Source organism: Acipenser ruthenus, chromosome 35, assembly GCF_902713425.1.
Source record: "Acipenser ruthenus chromosome 35, fAciRut3.2 maternal haplotype, whole genome shotgun sequence".
Taxonomy (NCBI): Eukaryota; Metazoa; Chordata; class Actinopteri; order Acipenseriformes; family Acipenseridae; genus Acipenser; species Acipenser ruthenus.
The window spans coordinates 10,803,450-10,820,472 of NC_081223.1; the positions used below are offsets into that span (position 1 = coordinate 10,803,450).

At 47.5% G+C, this 17,023-nt stretch overlaps 2 protein-coding genes across 3 annotated transcripts; both read left to right on the forward strand.

The window, feature by feature from the left end:
* The first annotated feature begins 331 nt into the window (after positions 1–331).
* flad1 (flavin adenine dinucleotide synthetase 1) lies at positions 332–9,511 on the forward strand. 2 transcript variants are annotated; one of them, XM_059007375.1, is made up of 8 exons: positions 332–566; positions 2,315–2,580; positions 3,275–4,034; positions 4,782–4,929; positions 5,554–5,652; positions 6,904–7,093; positions 8,027–8,100; positions 8,712–9,511. In XM_059007375.1, the coding sequence occupies exons 2-8, from the start codon at positions 2,419–2,421 to the stop codon at positions 8,845–8,847; spliced, it is 1,569 nt and encodes a 522-aa protein (XP_058863358.1). In that variant the 5' UTR covers positions 332–566; positions 2,315–2,418; the 3' UTR covers positions 8,848–9,511. The 2 variants fall into 2 exon arrangements, with proteins under 2 accessions (XP_058863358.1, XP_058863357.1); XM_059007374.1 differs by having other exon boundaries at positions 333–566; positions 2,357–2,580.
* A 1,043-nt stretch (positions 9,512–10,554) lies between these two features.
* Positions 10,555–15,631, forward strand: LOC117395414 (pygopus homolog 2). The gene is made up of 3 exons (XM_033994301.3): positions 10,555–11,346; positions 13,329–13,378; positions 13,771–15,631. Exons 1-3 carry the CDS (start codon positions 11,286–11,288, stop codon positions 15,220–15,222), a joined length of 1,563 nt encoding a protein of 520 aa, XP_033850192.3. The 5' UTR covers positions 10,555–11,285; the 3' UTR covers positions 15,223–15,631.
* Positions 15,632–17,023: the final 1,392 nt, after the last annotated feature.

Sequence of the window (17,023 nt, forward strand, 5' to 3'; positions counted from 1 at the left end):
ATTTTTCACGTGGTTATTCAAATCTTTGTGGAAGGAACCTTTTTTTTTTTTAAGCGCCCAGGAAATATCTGTATTGTGAAACAACGCAATATTTTCAAACGTTGCAAAAAAATATATTTTTACAAGTGTGCACTTTTTTTACAAAAAACATTTTCTTTCTATCTACAGTCCCTGTATATTTTAATAAACTATACACTCTGTAAATTGAACGTGTGCTGTTGTATTTTATGGGACGGGGGGGGGGGGGTACTACATGACTACGAGCTTCTAAATGTTTTTAAGTGACCCGGGACCGCTTTGACTGTGACACCCGCTCTGCACTCTGATCCACGCATGCTCGTTCAATCTCCACTCTGATTGGACCGCGTGTGTCCCGGAAGTCTGTGCGGTTTTGAAGACGGGTCGGCGGAGGCTGGAGAGTTATTAAAACCGCAGAATTAATATTTAATTAACAGTATATTACATTTAGAAATAATAACAGCTCTTGACATAGCACCGGGTATTTAATTACAATAGGTAAAGCCAGCGAGGATCAAGAGATACGTTAACCTGCCACTATAAAGAAGGTATATTTTACATTTCACATGACCTACACGGTACAGTACTGTTTAATCAATGTTTTTATTTTTAAACGAGTTTAAAGTACAAAGTCTGACGTACAATGCATTTTTAACACTGTCTGTTGTTTATTTTGTAATATACAAGACCTTTCTCCTTTGAAATACGCTGGCTGTACCGCATTGCAATGAATGGCAGTGTTTCGATAGAGGTTGATAATCCAGATACCGAAATGTCTTTAATACGACAGACTGCGCGCTATTAATAATTAAGGTGTTCATTTCCACGAGCTGTCTTAATTAAAAAAATAATAATCTGTCTTAATTTATCATGAATGAAAATCAGACCCGACCCGGATTATATTAAACTTTATGAACGTGTGTGTACATTATTATTATTATTTATTTCTTAGCAGACGCCCTTATCCAGGGCGACTTACAATTGTTACAAGATATCACATTATTTTTACATACAATTACCCATTTATACAGTTGGGTTTTTTTACTGGAGCAATCTAGGTAAAGTACCTTGCTCAAGGATACAACAGCAGTGTCCCCCACTGGGGATTGAACCCACGACCCTCCGGTCAAGAGTCCAGAGCCCTAACCGCTACTCCACGCTGCTGCCCTATGTTAAAATGTGCAATTATTAAAATACGATGGGCATTTATACGAAAATTATAAAAAAAAATAGCTCTTACTGTCGGCTTACTACTGTGACTTGAAACCTTTTTTTTTAAAAACATTTGTGAAAATTTGCTTTTTATTTCCTGGCGTCTCATTGGCGGGGGGCGGGTCCATTAACTGTCAATATATCCAAATTTAAACCACAAAAGTAGTTTCTGTCTTTTATTTTCTAAGCGCAATGAGATATATTGGGAGTAATGGACCTTCCAGGGGCGATCGGGTCTCGGGACGCTCTTGGACAGTCCGGTATATTGACCAATACCGCCCACGTGGTCGGGTCTTAATGCTTTCGTAATTATCGCAGAAGGTGTGGGTTGTGGGTTTAGATTTCTGTGTGCTAAAGTGATGTGTTTGAGAATGTGTTTGTATTTCTAGTGCATGGATGTTATTTAAACATTCGATCACAGTATTTTAAAAAAACAAAAGTTGCAGTTAAACACCCCAGTTTGGCGACGTGTTACAGATTAACATCAGGGTTGGAGAAAGAGAACTATACAGAGAGATACTAGATAGATATTATGTTCCTTGAAGAGTAAATAGCAGGGTTGCGAAACATATACAGTTACACGTGCCCACGTGTTGCCACGACTGTTAAAATGACGTCATTTTCATTGCTAACGTCCTGACAGCTTTTAACACTTATAACTTTAAAGTCTGTTTCAAAGCTCTTTTCAGAAAAGCCAGAGGACTTTTTGATTTTTTTTTCTTAATCGCTCTTCCTGCAGTGATTTAGAGGACGGATCTCAACCCCCAGTGCACTAGAGCAGCCATTTCAAAAAGAGCTTTGAAGCAGACTTCAAAGTCATCAGCGTTAAAAGCTGTCAGGATGTTAACAATGAAAAGAAAGACGCCAGGTGCGTTATTTAAACAGTTGTAGCAACACCTGGGGGACGCGTCACGCTGAATTTTTCAGAACCTCTTTGAAGACGTTTTACCGTGAATAACATTACATTATTTTCTGAGTGGGATACACATTCTCTCCTATGTTTCCTGAACAAAACACATTCAGAGGGATTTGAATTGGGAATGGATTTTAAAAAAGGAATGGGGAATTTGTTATTGAAACCCAGGCACTGACCCGCCCACTCTGCGCTTGTGCCTGGTTCTCCCAGTGATTCTGCGATGCTCTGTGGTTTGGGGATGACGTAGACCAGCCCCCCCTCGCCGCGCATTGATGCACCTCCGCGTCACGCTCGCCTGCAGGAGTCTCTCCCGACTGCGGAACCTCCGCGTCCGTCTCGCCAGCGCCATGGCCGCATCCAGCACCGACACCGAGGAGCCACAGGGGGGCGCTGTCACCGCCGGCATCATCATCATAGGCGACGAGATCCTGAAGGTGAGCCACGGTGTTCCAAGTTTCCTATCGATGTGTCCGTTTTGTAATTAGGGTGCGAAGTTTTCGCGGTTTATTTTTGATCCCTTTTAAAAATTATTTTGAGCCGATTCTGTTTCCTAATTAAGCTCTTAAAAACTACCAAATGACCGCGCTAAACTTTCATAAGGGTGTGCCTGTGCGTTTGATTGTACAGCATTAAACAGGGATTGAAATAAGACTCCCATTGCGTAGCAGTGTGATCCTTTCCTGGTTTGACACACCTGAGCTTGTTAGCTAGACACACTGGGGGCTGATCAAGCTGGTAGTAAAACCTGGACTGGGCGAAACTGCTGTGCAATAGGAGTCTTGTTTCCAACCCTGATATATAATGATACTGGATGTTTTCTCTGTTCTCTCTCTCTCTCTCTCTCTCTCTCTCTCTCCCTTCTCTCTCTTCTCTTCTCTCTCTCTCTCTCTCTCTCTCTCTTCTCTCTCTCTCTCTCTCTCTCCCTTCTCTCTCTCTCCCCCTCTCTCTCTCTCTCTCCCCCTTCTCTCCCTTTCTCTCCCTTCTCTCTCTCTCCCCCTTCTCTCTCTTCTCTCTCTCTCTCTCTCTCCCTTCTCTGTCTCTCTCTCCCTTCTCTGTCTCTCTCTCTCTCTCTCTCTCTCTCTCTCTCTCTCTCTCTCTCTCTCTCTCTCTCTCTCTCTCTCTCTCCAGGGTCACACCCAGGACACCAACTCCCTGTTCATGTGCCGGCGCCTGCGATCTCTGGGGGTGAGCGTGTGCCGCGTGTCCGTCGTGCCCGACGAGGCCCGGCTGATCGCGGAGGAGATCGCCAGCCTGGCGCCGCGCTACACCTACCTCCTGACCGCCGGGGGCATCGGCCCCACCCACGACGACGTCACCTTCGAGGGCGCGGCCCTGGCCTTCCGCGAGCAGCTGAGACCCAACCCCGAGCTCGCCCGTCTGGTGGAGGCCCACTTCGGTACCTCGGACCCGGCCCGGCCGGAGATGAAGCTGGCCCTGGTGCCGGAGTCGTCAGTGCTGAACTACGGGACGGACCGCAGGAGCGGGGAGCCCCTGAGGTACCCCCTGGTGAGCGTGCGCAACGTCTACCTGTTCCCTGGCATCCCCTCCCTGCTGGAGTCAGCGCTGGATGGGCTGCAGCACCTGTTCGCTGACCCCCGCACCTCCTTCCACACGCGGGCGGTGTTCGTGGACGCGGACGAGTTCTCCATCGCGCCCGCGCTCAGCCGTGCCGACGCCCTCTTCCACCGCTGCGTCAGCCTGGGCTCCTACCCCGACTGGCTCAGCAACTACCACCGCGTGAAGCTCACCCTGGACTCGGACTCCCTGCCCCGGCTCGAGGAGGCGCTCCACTACCTGATAGAGAACCTGCCCCCGGGCAGCGTGGTGCCCCTGGTGCAGGACCCCGTGGCCCGCGCCGCGGAGGAGGTGTACCGCCTGGCACACGCCGGTAACACCGCCTCTCTCTCTCTCTCTCTCTCTCGTCTCCCCTCTCTCTCTCTCTGTGTCCTGTTCTTTTCTCAAACTGGACTGCTGTAATTGTACTGGTGTAATTCCATTCTGTTAAAACAAGCTTCTCAGTTATAGACACTGTTTTAAAAATGGATTTGGAATTGAAAAACAAGGAATTGACCCCCAACCCTGCTTTGGTACCTCCTCCCCTGGTAAAAGCACAGCACAGTGTAGTGAAGCACAGAGAAGATAATGAACCAGCCCCCTTCTCAAAGTTTACTGCTGTGGTATCCCCCTGGTAAAAGCACAGCACAGTGTAGTGAAGCACAGAGAAGATAATGAACCAGCCCCCTTCTCAAAGTTTACTGCTGTGGTATCCCCCTGGTAAAAGCACAGCACAGTGTAGTAAAGCACAGAGAAGATAATGAACCAGCCCCCTTCTCAAAGTTTACTGCTGTGGTATCCCCCTGGTAAAAGCACAGCACAGTGTAGTAAAGCACAGAGAAGATAATGAACCAGCCCCCTTCTCAAAGTTTACTGCTGTGGTATCCCCCTGGTAAAAGCACAGCACAGTGTAGTAAAGCACAGAGAAGATAATGAACCAGCCCCCTTCTCAAAGTTTACTGCTGTGGTATCCCCCTGGTAAAAGCACAGCACAGTGTAGTGAAGCACAGAGAAGATAATGAACCAGCCCCCTTCTCAGAGGGTAAAAGCAGGTGAGCTCTGACTGGCTGTCGTGTTGCAGGATCTCCACTCGGCCTGAAGGTGGCGTCGGCGCTGCGGACGATTGAGGAGGCTCTGAACCAGTTCAGCCTGTCTGAGATCTGCGTGGGGTTCAACGGGGGCAAAGACTGCACCGCCCTGCTGCACCTGTACCATGCAGCGCTGCAGAGGTGAGTGCAGTGTGTGTGTGCGTGCGTGTCTCTATCTGAGTGTGTGTGTGTCTCAGTGTATCTCAGAGTGTGTGTGTGTGTATGTATCTCACTGTGTGTGTGTATGTCTCAGTGTATCTCAGTGTGTGTGTGTGTGTATCTCTGTATCTCAGTGTGTGTGTGTGTCTCAGTGTATCTCAGAGTGTGTGTGTGTGTGTGTCTCAGTGTATCTCAGAGTGTGTGTGTGTGTGTGTATCTGTATCTCACTGTGTGTGTGTATGTCTCAGTGTATCTCAGTGTGTGTGTGTCTCTCAGTGTATCTCAGTGTGTGTGTGTCTCTCAGTGTGTGTGTGTCTCAGTGTGTGTGTCATAGTGTATCAGTGTATCTCAGTGTGTGTGTCTCTCAGTGTGTGTGTGATAGTAAAGCAAGGCTTGTAACAGCTACACAAGTCTATTCTACTGACATGAACTGTTTATACAAAATACAGAAGCCCAGGGCATTTTCTAACCCTCCCCTCTCCTTCCTCCTCTCTCCCTCCCTCCCCTCCCCTCCTCTCCCCTCTCCCCTCTCCCCCTCTCCCCCCCTCCTCTCTCCCTCCCCCCTCCTCTCCTCCCCTCCCCTCCCCTCCTCTCTGTGTGCTTCAGGAGGGCCCCGGACTGTAAGGAGAAGCTGCAGGCTCTGTACATCCGAACCGTCTCTCCCTTCCCAGAGATGGAGCGCTTCATACAGGACACCATCAAGAGGTGAGGCTGGGGGAGAGGGACGGGGGACGGGAGGGGCTGCATGTCCACCCTGTCGTTCTCTGAAGGGGCGTGATCGTACAGGGATGGCAATAAGACCCTTTGATTGCTCAGCATTTCCACCCAGTCCACATTTTACCACGAGGTAACAAGCTCATGGGTGTGTCAGCTGAGGCTCCAAGTGAAAACCAGGAACGGATCAAAACATGCAGTGGGAGTCTTTATTTCCTTCCCTGGCAGAGCGCTTTCACTGCGGACAGCAGCGATCCTCACAAACCCAAGCAGCTGCTTGTTCCCTCGCTGCTCCTGGAATGGTAAACTGGCACCCTCAGCAGCAATGCCCCTTGCTCGTGGTGAGCTCGCTCTGAATAGTGGAGTAGGGGGCTCGTGCAGCACTCGTCTGCACGCCTGTTTAATGCTCCTGTCGTCCTCGTGCTAGTCTGCCTTCCATGTTGAATTCCATCTGCGTCCTCTATTGATCTGTGAAACAGTTAATCACAAGGTATTTATCTAGAGCGATAGTCACAAAAGCATTAACCCATTAAGTGCATTTGTCCTCGTTTGTAGTTTTTTTTTGAGCATTTTTAACTGGGATCTCCCTGTTATTTGAATTTTAACTATATTGTTATGATAACTTCCTCGAATTTTGTTAACCGCAAAAGTCTGATAGTATTGTATCGAAATACATAAATACAGCTTGTGTTCTGAATATTGTTATTTTTTTAATAAACAATAATCAGGCATGTAATGGGTTAAGTCCTGAGTTATTTAAAGAATTTTCATTACCAACATGAAAAAAAACAAAATCTTAAACATGATCTCAGGTTACACTCTTCAAAGAAACGAGAATAGACTCGCCTTCTCGGAAACGCTTCAGAAAGATTCTAGTAACTGCAGGCTTCATTTGAATGTCTCTGGTTTTTAACAAAAAGCCCCTGACAGCACATCATTCAAAAGCATGCATGCAAGTTTTTCAATAGGTCCTTTGTTCTGTTGTGTTCAGGTAGCAGGGATGGGAACAAGACTCCGATTGCACAGCAGTGTCACCCATTCCAGGTTTTACTATGAGCTTAATTAGCCACAGTAGGTAACAAGCTCAGGTGTGTCTTATTAAACTCCTCGTAAAACCAGGAATTGATCAGACTGCTATGCAATGGGAGTCTTATTTCCCTCCCCAGTGTCTGTGTCTGTGTGTGTGTATCTCTGTCTCCCCCTTGTGGCCTGTGTTGGTAACACCCCCCTCCTCTCTCTCAGGTATGATCTGCAGATCTACACAGTGCAGGGCAGTATTCGGGAGGCGCTCGGAGATCTGCAATCCCAGCATCCTCAGCTGCAGGCCGTGCTCATGGGGACGAGGAACACTGACCCTTACTCGCGATCTCTGACCCCGCTGTGCCCGACTGACCCCGGCTGGCCAAAGTACATGAGAGTCAACCCACTGCTGGTCAGTAAAGCAACACAGCAACCCTAACCCACCCCGCCCACCCGTCTCCCACCCCCACCCCACAATGAGTTGTTAAGAGAGAGATTTCCATAGTAAATATTTTTTACCCCATTTTTTTATTACAAGATTTATTATTATTATTATTATTATTATTATTATTGTTGTTATTATTATTATTTTAAAGTCTTGCGTATGTCGGCTGGCACTCTGATGAAGTTATTCGCTGAAATGCTTGTCCACCTGCACGCCTTGTATGTTTGATTAAGTGTTCGGAAGCAGTTTAATTGCTTACAGTTGAATTGGCTTTTCAGTGGACTGTATGTCTTTTGATTGAGTTGATTGATTGATTGATTCTCTGTCTCTCCCTCTGTCTCTCTCTCTCTTTCTCTCTCTCTGTCTCCCTCTTTCTCTCTCCCTCTCTCTCTGTCACTGTTGGCATTCTCTGTCTTTCTCCCTCCCTCTCTGTCACTCTCCCCTCTCCCTGTCCTTCTCGCCTTCTCCCGTCTTCTCTTCCTCTCCCTCCATCTCTCTCTCTCCCTCCCTCCCTCTCTTTCCCTCCCTCTCTCTCTCCCTCCCTCCCTCTCTCTCTCCCTCCCTCCCTCCCTCTCTCTCTCTCTCTCCCTCCCTCCCTCTCTCTCCCCCCTCCCTCCCTCCCTCCCTCTCCCCCTCCCTCCCTCCCTCTCCCTCCCTCCCTCTCCCTCCCTCTCCCCCCCTCTCTCCCTCCCTCTCTCCCTCCCTCCCTCTCCCTCTCTCCCTCCCTCTCCCCCCCCTCTCTCCCTCCCTCCCTCTCCCTCTCTCCCTCCCTCCCTCTCCCTCTCTCCCTCCCTCCCTCTCCCTCTCTCCCTCCCTCCCTCCCTCTCTCTCTCTCTCTCTCTCTCTCTCTCTCTCTCTGTCTCTCTCTCGTTCTGTTTTTCTCTGGTTCTGTTTGCACAGGACTGGTCCTATCATGATATCTGGGAGTTCCTGCGCACGCTGTACGTCCCATACTGTATCCTGTACGACAAGGGGTAAGAACACCACACCGCGCTGGCTTACAAAACTGAGAGAGTATCCCCTGAGAAAAGCACAGAGAAGATAATGAACCAGCCCCCTTCTCAAAGTTTACTGCTGTGGTATCCCCCTGGTAAAAGCACAGCACAGTGTAGTGAAGCACAGAGAAGATAATGAACCAGCCCCCTTCTCAAAGTTTACTGCTGTGGTATCCCCCTGGTAAAAGCACAGCACAGTGTAGTAAAGCACAGAGAAGATAATGAACCAGCCCCCTTCTCAAAGTTTACTGCTGTGGTATCCCCCTGGTAAAAGCACAGCACAGTGTAGTGAAGCACAGAGAAGATAATGAACCAGCCCCCTTCTCAAAGTTTACTGCTGTGGTATCCCCCTGGTAAAAGCACAGCACAGTGTAGTAAAGCACAGAGAAGATAATGAACCAGCCCCCTTCTCAAAGTTTACTGCTGTGGTATCTCCCTGGTAAAAGCACAGCACAGTGTAGTAAAGCACAGAGAAGATAATGAACCCTTCTCAAAGTTTACTGCAGTATGCTGTGGTAAAAGCACAGTAAACTGTGTAGTCAAACCTATTTTCAAATAAATAAATTAAAGCCCAAGCCCTCTCTCTCCAGCTACACCTCACTGGGCAGCACAGACAACACCTCCAAGAATCCTGCGCTGCGATTCGTCGACGAGAGGGGCGTGGTCAAATACAGACCCGCCTACAAGCTGGAGAAGGAGGAAGACGAGCGCAACTCCAGGAAGTGACGTCACCCCACTTCCTGCCCTGTATGTCCCGCCCTGAACCAGCACCTTAGAGTTTGGAAACAGAACCAGAGTGGCAATGTGCGAGAGGAAAGATGAGTGTGGGAGATCAGAGCAAAACGAGTGTGGGAGAGGAAAGGAGAGTGAAAAATGCAGGTGCATTCATAAATACCGATACTGGAGCCATTGAGAGATCCTTCACACTTTAACACTGCCTGGGGTATTTATCACTGTGATGAGAGAACGATGTTCAGCATTGAAGACAATGGGACAGGGGAGATGGGTGTATTTACAAGGAGGCTGTGTGGTCCAGTGATTAAAGAAAGGGGCTTGTAACCAGGAGGTCCCCGATTCAAATCCCACCTCAGCCACTGACTCATTGTGTGACCCTGAGCAAGTCACTTCACCTCCTTGTGCTCCGTCTTTCAGGTGAGACGTAGTTGTAAGTGACTCTGCAGCTGATGCATAGTTCACACACCCTAGTCTCTGTAAGTCGCCTTGGATAAAGGCGTCTGCTAAATAAACTAATAATAAACAGCAGGCACTAATACTTTACAGAAGGAAGATGATTATGTGTGTGTGTGAGTGTGGGTGTGCCACAGCAAACATGAGCGTGCCAGAGTGGATGCTGTTGAATTTTGAAGCGATTAAAAATAATTCCAATGTGGACTGTTGTGCATTTATTTTTTCTTCCATGTTAAGGATTCATTTGGTAGGTGAAGCCAGTGAACGTGGTGCTTTTGGGTCTAATTGAGAATGAAGGACCGGAAACTTGCGCACCTCCATTGTATTCCATTACAGGACTTTGTTCCAACCGGATCATTCCTTCGTGAATGGAATGGCGGTGCCCCGGTCAATTCAATTGTGAATGATCTGGTTGGAACAAAGACCTGCGATGGACTATACCAAGGTTGCCGATCCCTGGATTGGAGTATCCAGCTTTAATTTCTATGATTTAACAAATCGCTTTTACCTTGATCGGCAGTGTGCACATAGAGATCTCTCTCGACTGTAAGCAGTGCGACGCTTCCTCACTAAAAGGTGGATTAGTTTTAGTTTATGATACTATGACTACACTGACAGTACTATTGCCAGACGTTACAATTACGATTTTGACTGCGATTTGTCGGGGGAAATTCTCCACGTTACGATCTAGTAGAAGTTAAAAAGTTAAGTTTGGATTTCTGTCGTTCAAACCTCACTGCAGAATAAGACATTGGACCGGTATTGATGTATTTGTTGCTTGATTTTTAAGGATTTATGGAATTGATTTGGTGAAGTCAATGGATGTGGTGATTTTGCACAGGGCTTAATTCAGAGTCGGGTCGGCGTGGAAAAATAATAACAACAAACTACAAACCCCAGCCTGCCTTGCGTTTCTCCAGCGTCCCGCACATTCCAAACCGGGAGAACGGATCATCCCAAATATGGGGGAGGGAACGTGGCGCTCAAACTTTGGGTCTAATTCAACCACATCGAGTTTTAAAGTCACTGCTGGGGGGAAAAAACAATACTCCTTAGAAATATAACAAACAAAGATTACAATTATAGTAGAAAAAAACGTGCCGTCTTCACGTTTACAATTAAATGTAAAACCACACCACCCCCGTTGCGCACGTCAGACGCCCTCGAATGTTCCATTCTCGTACCAGGCGTGAATGGTATTTTCCAAAACAATAAGATGATAATAAATACACAGCCGCTGAACACGGATTTCGTAATGCGCGCCTATATTTAGTAAATTCCAAGCTGGTGTGTGTTGGCAAAATATTTTGTGAGCACACCAGTGACCGCGCAAAATAGACTAACGATCTCCCCCCCCCCCTCCCTGTATATCCAACATGCTGGCTTCCCGTGTGTACGTCACCGTCGAGGCCCCTCTTTGTTTCCATGGCGAGCGGGTCCGGCGCCGGGTGTCGCTCTTACCGATTTTTTTTTCGGGTTTGATTTATAATAATTATTTTGTTTGCTTCGAGATATCGAGTAGAAAACAAAACGGAGTCGGAGGCGATGAAGCGAAACCACCGCGTCTGTGTTCGCTGTAGCGAAACCCGCCCGCAAAAGCGATTTTAGAGGGGGGGGGGGCCTATCAGAGACTGTAATAATAATAATAATAATAATAATGATGATGTCACTCAGGCGGCTCGTTTGAAGATATTAACAGCACGCCTCCGGTTTGCACCCCGGTTTCAAAACACGTTTAATTGAATTCTGCACGATTACCGACCGTGTACGAGTCTTCTCCGATTCCCGCCGGAGCGGCACAGGAGCTCCGGGGCAACCCCCACTGCACACCGCCCGGGGGGGGGGCACCGTTCCCGGAGACGCCTCTGCGGTGTCGGTTCGTTGTTCTGGATTCGCCGAGTCTGTATATATAATATATAGACGTCTTCTTTTTTTTTTTCCCTCGGTAAGAAAATGCGCGCCATGAATCGATCTTGATGGCCGCCGATCCAGGAAAGCTGCAGTCGGCAACGGGGCAGAGCAAGCGAGCCAAAGCAGGTACGATAGAATGCGCAACATTCCAATAGCGCGACTCGACTGTGTGTATAGGACGACTCGGTTTGTTTGAGCACGTTTTAACCCAAACTTGTCTCCTATTGTATTCGAGTAGTGTTTTTTTGCTGGAAACTACACTGTTTATTGATGTTTTTGCATTGTAACACCTTAGATAAAGGCGTCTGAATAATAATAATAATAATAATAATAATAATAATATGAATGAATGCCTGATACTCACATAGCGTTTTACATTAGTTGGTATGATTGCAATGTCGTATAAAGTCAAATGCTATAAATTACAACTGTATACACCCTCTTGTGCTGTGTTTGTGTCTCAGAGCACCCCCTGTGAAAAACGCGGTCGAGGTGCGATTTCCAGGAACGCAGCCCGAGTTGCAGACTTGTTTTTCCATGGCAACAAGCCTAACTCGTATTCATAAGAAGTTTTTAAAAAATAAATAAATAAATAATCAATAAATTCCACAAGGTGGCGCAGTGAGATGTTTTCGAATACCTGCGCTTTGTTTATCTTGCTCGTTTTAGACAGTGACGTGCTGCGGTTATTACAATCCTGAGCTGAAATGGATCCGTTTGATAAGAGCAAACCTGTGTCTGGAGGCAAAAGCCTCTCAGAAATAAAACAGCCGCTGATCGTGCTGGGGAATACCCGGGACGCTTGTGTGAGGAGGGGGGTAAACACCTGACAACACAGTCCTGACAACACGGAGAACAGTTTTTAAAAAAAAAAAAAATTATATTTCAGTCCATTTTATTCAGAATCGACAGTATTTGAAGGAATATGACACTAGAGAGAGCAAAATACTTTCGGTATTGTTTCTAGTTACATTTGCTCACTTTCAAAGTATTTCTTCCTCATAGCGGTAATGATTTTAAAACTGGAAGACACCAGTATTTATTTGAGAATTGATTTTATTTTCCCACCTGTTGACGGCGGCCTGGCACTTGTTTTTTTTTATTATTTTAAAAGTTATCAAAAGTTTCAGTACATGTTGTTGTGGCTGTGTTCTGGTATTTGTTTTAGCATGTACTGTAAAACTTTGAAAATGTCTCGCTTATAAATTTGCTTCACACCCGTCAGCGATCTGAGAGACTCCGTGGTCAGCCCTTTGCGGTAATATTTAGCAGGCCTGACTGTGTTTTTATAAAGCATCTGTTAATGCTTTAGTATGTATTTATTTATTTATTCGTCAGACTCCTTTATCCCAGGCGACTCACACAGGTGTTACAGGACAGCACAGGGTTACAATGCAAGCTTCATATTTAAATACAGTGTAGCTTACAGTAAGTGCAAATAATAACACTACTAGAATACAATATGAACTAGGATGCTCTGTATAATAATAACACTACTAGAATACAATATGAACTAGGATGCTATGTATAATAATAACACTACTAGAATACAATATGAACTAGGATGCTGTGTATAATAATAACACTACTAGAATACAATATGAACTAGGATGCTCTGTATAATAATAACACTACTAGAATACAATATGAACTAGGATACTGTGTATTATTATTATTATTATTATTATTATTATTATTATTTATTTGGCAGATGTCTTTATCCCAGGCGACTCACACAGGTGTTACAGGGCAGCACAGGGTTACAATGCAAGCTTCATATTTAAATACAGTGTAGATTACAGTAAGTGCAAATAATAACACTACTAGAATACAATATGAACTAGGATGCTCTGTATAATAATAACACTACTAGAATACAATATGAACTAGGATGCTATGTATAATAATAACACTACTAGAATACAATATGAACTAGGATGCAGCCAGTTAGGATCACAGCAAGTTATATCTACAGTGACATGTTAGCAGTGCAGTAGTGCGAGGATAGCGCATCAGCTGAGGGATACGAAACAGGTCTGACTGCAAAGGTTTAGAAAGCTGCCCAGTACAGATTGAACCCTCCTCTCCTCCTCCTCTCCTCTCCGCAGGGCTGCAGATGAAGAGTCCAGAGAAGAAGAAGAGGAAATCCAGTGCGCAGGTAAATGAAGAGTCAGAGTGAAGCGATATCTTACAGGATCAGACTCCCATCGCATAGCAGTCTGATCCATTCCTGGCTTTACTATGTTAATAAGACACACCTGAGCTTGTTACCTGTACATGGGGCTGATCAAGCTGGTAATAAAACCTGGAAACTGCTGTGCAATAGGAGTCTGATTGCTCAAAACTTTACAGGGATGGCATTTATGAATCGAATGGTGTGTAGGATTTTACACTTCTTTTAAAACGAACGTATTAACCGCTCCGATAAGACATGAGTGATACGAGGTGAAGGGGGTGGGAACAGTGCTAATGTTGCAAATAAGAGGTGAACATGAATGTATAAATAAGTAAACATATCTAACCCCCCCCCCCCCTCTCTCTCTGCTCCAGAGCGCTGCTGCCTTCTCCCAACTCTCGGAGTTTGCTCCCCCCCCCACTCCCATGGTGGATCACCTGGTTGCCTCCAACCCCTTTGAGGATGACTTCGGTCCCCCAGCCCGCGGGGGCGGGGTACCCCAGCCCGGCCCCCCAAACCAGGGGGGCCCCTTCATGCACAGCCCTGGCTCTGGAGGGCCGGGGGGGTACGGAGGGGGCGTGGGGGGGATGAGGATGCCCTTCGGGGGTGGCCCGCAGCAGCAGATGAGGAGACCCCCTTTCCCGCCGCATCACCAGATGGGACCGGGGGGGTTCAATTTGGGGTTTGGGCAGCCCGGAGGGGGGGGAGGAGGAGGTGGAGGAGGAGGGGGTGGCTTCCCCCCTGGGTTTAACATGCCTCCCAATTTTAGCCCCCCAGGCCCCATGCATCCTGGCCAGATGCACCCCATGCTGTCTCCAGGACTGGGAGGAGGGGGGCACCCCAGGTTTGGGCCTCCCCAGCCAGGGGTGATGGGACAAGGGGGGCACCCTTTCAACAGCCCCCCGGGATCCAGACAGCCCCCGAACGCCATGGTGAGCATGGGCAGCTTGGGAGGCATGGGGAATATGGGAGGAGGAGGGAACCACAATAACATGAACAGCATGGGCAGCCTGCCGCACCCGTTCCCCAATCCTGACGCCCCCTACCCTGGACCCGGCACCCCCGGGGGTGAAGGAAGAGGAGCTGGGGGAGAGGACCCCAAAAACTTCCACAACGCACCCCAGCAGCAGCAGTCCAGCCACCCAGCCCCTCCGCCACCCCCTCCCCCTCCTCCCGCCCAGTCTGCCAGCGCTCTAGGTGGAAGCTTTCCGAATCACCCAGGACTTCACCCGGACCAGCCCCCTCCCAACGCCTCTCCCCCCGGCTCGGGACCCGTTCCCGGGCCTGTGAACGGGGGTCAGCCCCCCCAACAGCAACAACCGCCAGCACCGCAGCTACAGCAGCCCTCCACCCCTAGCGCCCAGCAGCCAAACACCCCAGGAGGAGGCGGGGCGTTCAGCCAGCACAACAGCGGCGGAAACGCCAGCGCAAACCCTGCGTCCTCTTCAGCTCCTCCTCCTCCTTCAACGACTTCCTCCTCCTCCTCCTCCTCCTCTGCTGGGGCTGCGAGCCAGCAGGACCAGCCCCCCCAGCTCCCAGCTCACCCTCCCCAGGGGAGCCGCTCCAAGCCCGGAGCCCCCGCGGAGTGCCCCTGTGGGTTCTGCCTGTCGGAGGTTCACGACGACCAGGACGCCATCCTTTGCGAGGCTTCGTGCCAGAAGTGGTTTCACCGCGAGTGCACCGGCATGACGGAGCCGGCTTACGGGCTGCTGACCAGGGAGAGCGCAGCCGTGTGGGCCTGCGACTTCTGCCTCAAGAGCAAGGAGATCCAGTCCGTGTACGTGAGGGAGGCCGTGGGGCAGCTGGTGGCAGCGAACGAGGGCTGAGCCGCTGGGCTGGCTGATCCGTCCCTGGTTTTACTACAAGCTTAATAAGACACACCTGAGCTGTACCTATCAAGCTCATATTAAATAAAAACTTGGGATGGTAATGAGACTTCCATTGCATAGCGGTTTGATCCATTTAATCAGATTGAGCTTGTTACCGATACACTGGGGCTGAGCAAGCTGGTAGTTAATAAAACCTGGAATGGATGAAGCTGCAATGCAATAGGAGTCTCTTTTCCTTCCCTGTCTAACTGTTACCCTTACAGCTGCCCTTCAACCCACGGACTTGCTGAGGTGTGTTCCTGGCAAACAGTTTTATTAAAAGATTGTGACGGAATATCAAGCCACGACAAACCTTTCCGTTTTTTTAGAAAATTCACTTTTTTAAAAATAAAAACAAGGAAGTGTTTTTTTTTTGTTTGTTTGTTTTTTCATTATAATTACTTACAATTATTATTTATTTCTTAGCAGACGCCCTTATCCAGGGCGACTTCCATTTGTTTTCTTTTTACATACAATTACCCATTTATACAGTTGGGTTTTTTACTGGAGCAATCTAGGTAAAATACCTTCCTCAAGGGTACAGTAGCAGTGTCCCCCCAACCTGGGATTGAATCCACGCCTCTCAGGTCAAGAGTCCAGAGCCCTGACCACTACTCCACACCGCTGCTGTGGTATTTTATTACAGTTAGTTATGCTGCAGGAATTAGACTGAAAAGTTACATACAACTACCCACATTAACAAGCTTACTGTGTTTATTATAAATAACCCAAGCGATAATCGCAGCTACAGACACAGAAACGCACTATAGAACATGTTTTTCAAACAAATGGGGTCCTCAAAAGTGGCTGAAAATACAAGAATAATAATCGCGCGACAAATCTGTAATTGAACTGACGTCCATCAATTTCAAAGTTTAGTTTCATTTACAATTACATGAGTTTGGACTACAATAATGTTATAATTGCAATTGATTATGAATTCTACAATTACAGTAGTGACTGACCCCAGGTGTTAGCATTAAGGGTAGGGGCCTGATCAGCTGCTTTTCATTATCTTTAATTGATTGCTGCAGCTTGAAATGGCCAAGCTCCGACCATTCCTCCCCCCTCCCCATGCCATCGCTAAACTGGACCATAAACGAAGCCTCCCTCCTAGGCGACTGCCTGAACTGTGCTCCGTAGAGAGAGAGCAGGGTTTGAAGCCACAGCCTACAGGACTACGAGATTCTAGATCAGATGTTGAATATTGATTCTTAACAGACTGACCTCAGATCGCAAGATTAGACTGGAGCTCTCATTCCTGTGCTGTGGAGGTGAATTGAGCTGTAAATACAAGCTAAGGGACGTTCTCATGGCATTCATGGGACTGCTAGGTTTTACTCAATACATAAGAGAAAACGGCAATTTTTTTCTGTTATTTTCCATTCTGGAGATCTGAGAGCCAGCTAATTCAATACAGTCTAGTATAGAGAACTCAGTGCTGTACTGGGGATCTGAGAGCCAGCTAATTCAATACAGTCTAGTATAGAGAACTCAGTGCTGTACTGGGGATCTGAGAGCCAGCTAATTCAATACAGTCTAGTGTAGAGAACTCAGTGCTGTACTGGAGATCTGAGAGCCAGCTAATTCAATACAGTCTAGTGTAGAGAACTCAGTGCTGTACTGGGGATGTGAGAGCCAGCTAATTCAATACAGTCTAGTGTAGAGAACTCAGTGCTGTACTGGAGATCTGAGAGCCAGCTAATTCAATACAGTCTAGTATAGAGAACTCAGTGCTGTACTGGGGATCTGAGAGCCA

Excerpts from the sequence above, each read along its gene's own strand:
- flad1 (XM_059007375.1), top strand. The coding sequence starts at position 2,419 with ATGCACCTCCGCGTCACGCTCGCCTGCAGGAGTCTCTCCCGACTGCGG. Across the intron at positions 4,035-4,781 it reads GTACCGCCTGGCACACGCCG|GATCTCCACTCGGCCTGAAG; the intron begins GTAACACCGCCT and ends GTCGTGTTGCAG. Across the intron at positions 4,930-5,553 it reads TACCATGCAGCGCTGCAGAG|GAGGGCCCCGGACTGTAAGG; the intron begins GTGAGTGCAGTG and ends TGTGTGCTTCAG.
- LOC117395414 (XM_033994301.3), top strand. The coding sequence starts at position 11,286 with ATGGCCGCCGATCCAGGAAAGCTGCAGTCGGCAACGGGGCAGAGCAAG. Across the intron at positions 11,347-13,328 it reads GAGCAAGCGAGCCAAAGCAG|GGCTGCAGATGAAGAGTCCA; the intron begins GTACGATAGAAT and ends TCCTCTCCGCAG. Across the intron at positions 13,379-13,770 it reads AGAGGAAATCCAGTGCGCAG|AGCGCTGCTGCCTTCTCCCA; the intron begins GTAAATGAAGAG and ends TCTCTGCTCCAG.